The sequence below is a fragment of the Hylaeus volcanicus genome, chromosome 6 (genome assembly GCF_026283585.1).
Source record: "Hylaeus volcanicus isolate JK05 chromosome 6, UHH_iyHylVolc1.0_haploid, whole genome shotgun sequence".
Lineage (NCBI taxonomy): Eukaryota > Metazoa > Arthropoda > Insecta > Hymenoptera > Colletidae > Hylaeus > Hylaeus volcanicus.
In genome coordinates this window covers 4,597,891-4,604,922 of record NC_071981.1, presented here as the reverse complement: position 1 = coordinate 4,604,922, position 7,032 = coordinate 4,597,891, and the positions used below count along the sequence as shown (strand labels likewise).

Below are 7,032 nucleotides of genomic sequence, written 5' to 3'. Positions count from 1 at the left end.
TGAGTTAAAGGCAGCCAATATTGTTGAGGATAGCACGTCGCCGTTTGCTAGTCCAGTACTGTTGGTTCGGAAGAAAAGCGGCGAGATACGCATGTGTATCGATTATCGCGGCGTCAACAAAGCTATCGTAAAAGATAGGTATTCATTACCCCGTATCGACGATCAATTAGATAGACTGAAGGGGCAGAAGTATTACACAAGTTTAGATCTTTTTAGTGGTTATTACCAGATTGAAGTAGAACGAGATTCGAGAGACAAAACGGCTTTTGTGACACTGGACGGGCACTACCAGTTCACAAGGATGCCTTTCGGTTTGTGTAGTGCTTCTGCAGTCTTTCAGCGCCTTATGAACACGGTGTTAGGCGCGATGCGTTACGATATTGCAATGGCTTATCTTGATGACATTATTATTCCGAGCATGACTGTAGACGAAGGACTGACTCGGTTGAGCGAAGTATTTGATGCCTTTAGAAATGCTAGTCTAACTATAAATTTAAAGAAATGTAATTTTTTAAAGTCGCGAATAGAGTATCTAGGTTTCGAAATATCGATAATAGGCATACCACCTAGCGAACGAAAATTGGAAAGTGTAAGCGCATTCCCGGAGCCGATAAATAATCGCGGCGCAAAAAGTTTTATAGGATTAGCGAGTTATTTTAGGCGATTCGTGCAGAATTTTGCGGTGATAGCAAAACCCCTAACCGATTTTCTGCGTAAAAATGCAAAGTTTTCTTGGGGTCTAGAGCAGGCTAAAGCATTTAACGAGATAAAGAAGAGATTGGTAACGAAACCTGTCCTCGCGATATATGATCACTGTACAGAAACAGAGGTCACACCAACGCGTGTACACAGGTTTAGGTGCGGTATTGCTTCAAAAGCAAAACGGAGGCAAATGGTACCCCGTGAGTTATTATAGTCGTAAAACGACGCCGAAAGAAGCGCGATACCATTCTTACGAGCTAGAAGCTCTAGCTATCGTTAGCGTGCTCGAGAAATTTAGAGTCTACTTAATCGGAATTTATTTTGTAATACGCACAGATTGTAATAGCTTGAAACTACTAGAAAACAAAAGGGATTTAAATCCGCGTATTGGTAGGTGATTTGTAAGACTCTCAGAGTTTAACTATACAATTGAATATCACAAAGGCGAGAAAAATCAAGTAGCGGACGCGCTAAGTAGAAACCCGGTCGGAGCAAAAGAAGAGAAGATGCTACGGGACTACCAGTCTTAGGCATTAGAATTACGACGGATTGGGTAGCTGCTATGCAGCGAGCAGACCCGAGGATCTTAGAATTACGAGACCGTTTAGAAGCTGGCGATCAAGACGCTCATGAGAAATTCACTTTGTACAACGCACGCGTATACAGGGTGTCCCAAAACTCGGGGAGGAGCCGGAAATGGGGGGTAGCTGAGACGATTCTGAACAACAATTTCCTTTGCAAAAATGTCGGATGGGGCTTCGTTAAGGAGATATTAAGCGAAAACCCCGACCAATCAGAGCGCGCGTAGACCGTTGGAGTTCGGACCGTTCGCTTGCACGCGAACAAGTGACTCGACGTGCATCGAAGCATCGACCTAGCGCGTAGCCTTCGCTACCGCGGCCGCTCCAACGGTCTACGCGCGCTCTGATTGGTCGGGGTTTTCGCTTAATATCTCCTTAACGAAGCCCCATCCGACATTTTTGCAAAGGAAATTGTTGTTCAGAATCGTCTCAGCTACCCCCCATTTCCGTCTCCTCCCCGAGTTTTGGGACACCCTGTATATTTATGGGGGATCTGTTTGGTGCTCGAAATAACAATAAAAATTCTACCGTTCGCTCGAATTCGGTCCACGTTATCGCGTCTAATCTAAAATTACATAAAAATAATTCCGCAATCGTTACTATACACGTTAAAAAAAAAAAAAGGTATCGCTGACAATTGACACAAAGTAATTAGAAATCGTTCGTTTATCGGATCGAATTAGGCGCAAAAAGTTCACCGAAATGCGCATAACAATCGAGTCAACAAACTCCAAGTTCCGTTATCTTCAACTCAAGTCCAGGCGTAATTAAGATTAAAAATATAATAATAATCGTGTTTGTCGAATAACGCACAAAGACGCGACACGTTCAAGTTACCAGTTATCCGGTTTTGGGATGAAAAATTATACATACGTGTATGCATGTACCTGGGCTTTGCTTGACAAGTGTTTTCAAAAGGTTGATTGCACGCGCGATGTAACCGATAAGAAAACAACGAGTTTCGAGCGAACGATTAACTTTTACGATAAACACAGTCTCCGAGAATTCGTTGTAAATCCCCATCCGGTGTTTTGATATCGAAAACGTCGTTTACACCCCCCCGTACACGCATCACTCTTACTTTCACAACGAAGGGTCGCGCGTCGCTTTGGTGACGTCAACGATTCAACTACGATTCGTACTGGAATCCCTGACGGATCCTCCGTCCTTCTCACCGAACGGTTACTCGAATAATCATCGAATTGCAATCGTGGAACGATGCGAACGGTGCGATTCGGTTGCGAATCGAGGTCCTCGCCCACGCGAGTGCTCGACGGAATGTGTAATCACGAGCAGCGAAGCGTCGGCGCGGCGTCGGCGTTGGCGTCGCGTCGTGCGACACGGGATCATCGACGAGCGATCGACGCCTCGCTGCATCGATCGCTAGAGGCGACGCGACGCGTCGACGCTAGGCTAGAGGTGAGAAAAAACTAGCGTGGAAGGTGTGTTTGAGCGTGGCGAACGTGACGCGTAACCGTAGATAAGGTGTACTACGCGCTGGAAAAGGTCGTCGCGCTAACGTCGTCGGACACCTCGTGTTCGCCGCGACGTCCAACTGGCCAGGGTGTTCTGGTTTCGCAGAGATTTCACTTGACGTTGCGGAGAGGGGAATAGAGGGGCAGAAGGGGTACGATTTGCGCGGGAAACTTGCGCGTTGTTCGTCGTTTCTCTCGCTCGGACCAAGTCTCTCGCGTTTACGCGTTTCGCTCTACGACTAGTTTTCCTACGCACCCCCTACCTCTCTTCTTCGTCTATCCGGATAGCTTGTATTCAACTTGTAACTTGTAACTTGTAACTTGTAACTTGTAACTTGTAACACCGTGCCTGTCTGAAATATCGTCCTTTCCTAGCTTCTCTTTTTCAATGAACCTACGAAATGGAGTAGCTTGCGCGAAACATCGGATAGCTGGAAATTCCGGTGACATTAAAAACAAGTTTCACCGTCTCGCTAACGACAAGTGCGCAAAGATGCAACCGTGAAATGTATACTCTGTCCTTTATACAATTCCTTCCTTTTCCTTAAATTTGTTCTTTCTATTCTCGAACCCACCCCTAAAACGTATTTCTAAACTGGATCCGAATTTCGACTCGAAAACAATCAGCGACATTTCTACCAAGTGTAAATATTAAGTGCTGATATTAATTTCAGTCAGTTTCGAGCGACTGAAATTGAACCCGAAAGAGCAGAAATTACATTCGTTGAAAATTAGAACGCGGCGCGCGGAACTCTGCGCAAATTTGAAACTTACGAGGTCGCTTGCCAATGAAATTATAGCAAACGAAAATTAAAGAGAAAATTAAATTTATTCTCCGTTTGATTCGGATTACGGTGTGTATGGGATTTAAATACGATCATCGGATCCAGAGAAACTGTTAACGTATCGAGTCGCATCAACGAGGAACGTTCGATGAATATTCAATGAATTTTAATGTCCTATCCGTTGAGTCTTTGATTAATATCAAACGATTGAAACGTTTGATTTGAATGAAACGATAAATATAAAACTTTTAAACCTTATCCTCGTTTAGAACTCGATTTCGTTCGCTGTCGAAAACTTGTCGACGTTTACCAACAAAAACACACAGACACCAACGTTTGACGATCAACAAATTTTAAACAATCTCGTCTGCAACAGGTTCGCTCGATTAAGCAACAAACAAATAAACAAATTCGTTCCTACTTTACCCGTATGATTAGACGTTGAATAAATCATTGTTTTCTTTGTTATTGTAAATTGAACGACGCGCAATACCGACCGAGCGACTGGTAACGTGGTAACTGGTCACTTGGAGCGAAACGAAGGCAGGTACTACAACGACAGACAGCATGCGCGAGATAGTAATTGCCACGTACACAGTTGAAAGAAACCAGCCATGTATACAGGGTGAGCCAGGAGAAACAAACGGAACAACTAAATATCTCTGGTGGGATTAAAGATAAGAAAGAACGTTCAACGAGAACATTGTACCTTTCGAAAGATCAAATAAAAGTAAGCCCAAGTAAACAGAGTTTCTATTTAACTCTAGTGTTTGCGGTTGGTTGTCCCAAGGATATCCACGGTTATCCACGTTTATCGTCATTCTTTTTCATCTCGATAGACGTGTTACTCGTAGTCGGTTACTCGTGGTTCGCAGCCTAGACGGTGCTCTATTCCTAATGACCTAATGTCTTGACGTCCAACAGCGGTAGTTATTCGAACCAACACTTGAATCGTTCTTAATTCATTGAATTCCTTAACTGCACCTATGCGATCGTGTCATTGCGACTAGTAAAACGACGAGGCCAAGGAATTCGAGGCGATATCATGGATCAGGTTCGCTGCCAAGGCCAACGACGAACGTCTCATCTTTAATAATCTTAATAGTTTTACGCCGGGGACAATTGCTTTAAGCTTTCAATCTTACGAGTCTAACACGTTTATCGTTCCACAATTTTTCAAACATAACCACCGACTACGAATAACAATCTTGACCTGTTGCGCGACCAAGTAGTTTTCGTGAAAGCGAGACGACGCGACGCTTTCAAGAATAAAAATTTATAGCATTTCATAGTTTGTACGTTTAACGGCAGAAATATCGATAACGATGGCATTCATGGACGGGCTGAGCAGCGGAGTAGGTACCGTTGTCAACAATTCCATTAAAGTGTTATTAATGTCGAGTGAAACGTAATAATTAACTAGAATCGTCTCGTTCGACTGGTATCGTTATATGAGTCACAAGTTACAAAATAGTCTGGTAAATAAATAAATTACTGGCTAGAAGGGGGAGCGTTATCGATTCCCATTTCGATCCGTAGAAATCGAATTTACTTATTTACTAAATAAATAAGTAAATATCGTAACCAGAATAATAATATGAATCGTAGCTCGAAAACGCGATTCCTCGATGCGACTCTATGCGTATCTAACCACGACAGATGGAGTAAAGTGAATACACTGCGTTACCTACGTACGTATCATCTATGTTTGCTCTACTCGAGATAAAAATATTTGCACGCGGTGCACTTCCATTCGTGTGCACTCTGCACTCTGCACTGTGCATTCACGTTGCATTCGTTGCACCACGAAAATCAGAGCGCAGTCGTTTAGATTGCATTTCGAATTCGAAGCACTTGTCCACCTGTCTCCGTTAGATATGTCTGTGTTCCTTATTAATGGGAATTCAAAGACATTGGTATAAAACAAACCTTTTTCTCTATCTTTTCGAGTTTTTTTAATCAAGAAATAAACTTAAATAAATAAAATCAACGACAGTCTCAACTGGAATTTCATAATCTTCTTTTCGTAATGCACATTTCTATTACACGTATGTTGATTTCTATTATCAATATTCCAAAATGGATTCGAGGTAGGAGAGGCACGGTTCCAAGGTATCCATACGCTTCCATTGGCACTCGAATTAGCGAGCTCGTGCGAGAAAACACAGCTGAGCCGATTGATATTGCGTGGCACGGTATTTCAGGAATCAATCATATTTCTTCCATCAACGGTGTGTACTCCAACGCAATTAAAATTGTTCAAATAAGAGACTCAATTCGAGAGATTGATCGTGCACTATCTACAATTTCAATTGCTCGAGGTGATGAATTTTACATATTCGGAGATGTGTCAAATTTGTATCGAAATAAAATTTCACAAAATTTCAAATTTCAAAAAAGAAATAAAAAACAAACAACTGCTTATTCGATATATGTATGTATATTCTCACAATTCGGCAAATTAAAGAAAGCGCATGGCAAATTTGATTCGCACAATTGATTCTCTTGTCGATGAATAATCCTTCTTCTCATTTGTAATTCTACTACTACCACCACCATCTTTGTAATAAGCGGCAGACGTTAACAATTATTCCAATTAAAGAAGCATTTTCAAGCGTACAGTTCGCAACTATAGCGACTGCGGCATACCCAAATTATGTAATAATGCGACTTACCTAAACTGATCGGTAAATATCCTGAAAATAACAATTCATTTTTATTCAAAAACGTTTTACTATGCTCGACATGCTGTTAATAACTTACGTATAGCATACCTCACTCTATGACAAACAAACTTAAATAAACAAAATAATCTATCGCTTTAGCATTGTTTTATGTTTTCTATTGTTCTAAATAATTTCGCAAAAGCTGGCTGCCTGAATATTTTACACGCTATACGCTCGCCTAAGTAACGACGCCTATTATTTAAAAAAAAAAAAGAAGTTAGTAAAAGAGATTAGTAAAAACTCTTTTTAGCGTTTTTCTACATTTCCTTGTAATCTTTCTTTCTTTTCTACGCATTTTGCATTGTTTCGACGTTGTACAGTATTTATTGTTGGTGAAATAATAGTGGTGCAACGTGTCGATATTTGAAGAGGAACAGTGTTGTTGCGTTTTATTCTCGTGTATAGATATGTGTGCTTGCGCGTATGCGTATGCGTATGCATAGGCGTGTGCGTTGTGCGTGTGCGAGAGTGTGCTCAAACATCGATTTGATCGGCCCAATTCCGTTCAATTTCGTTACGACAACAATTGTGTGCTGCGAACAGTACCGTAATAAAAAAGGGTCTAGAAAAATTGCAGCTAACTTTCTAACGCGAGTAGAGGAGAATGCTCGTTGCAATTTTTCAGATTTTATTTTTCAATGTATCGAATTGAATCGATACTCGATCGAATCGATTTCTCAGCGATTAATTATCACAACGGGGGCGTTGATTAGTCTTGTGTGTGTGTGTGTGTGTGTGTGTGTGTGTGTGTGTGTGTGTGTGT

At 41.7% G+C, this 7,032-nt stretch overlaps 1 protein-coding gene across 12 annotated transcripts in view; it reads right to left on the bottom strand.

The window, feature by feature from the left end:
- The window catches only part of LOC128879118 (cAMP-specific 3',5'-cyclic phosphodiesterase), a 169,632-nt gene that overhangs the window by 45,367 nt on the left and 117,233 nt on the right, over window positions 1-7,032 (bottom strand). For 10 of the 12 annotated variants that reach the window (XM_054127994.1, XM_054127991.1, XM_054127996.1 and 7 more), the window contains one exon: window positions 6,219-6,239. The exons of the other annotated variants lie outside the window; for them this stretch is intronic. In XM_054127994.1, coding sequence (XP_053983969.1) covers window positions 6,219-6,239 — 21 coding nt within the window. The remainder of the gene's footprint in view (window positions 1-6,218; window positions 6,240-7,032) is intronic. 12 annotated transcript variants of the gene reach the window in all.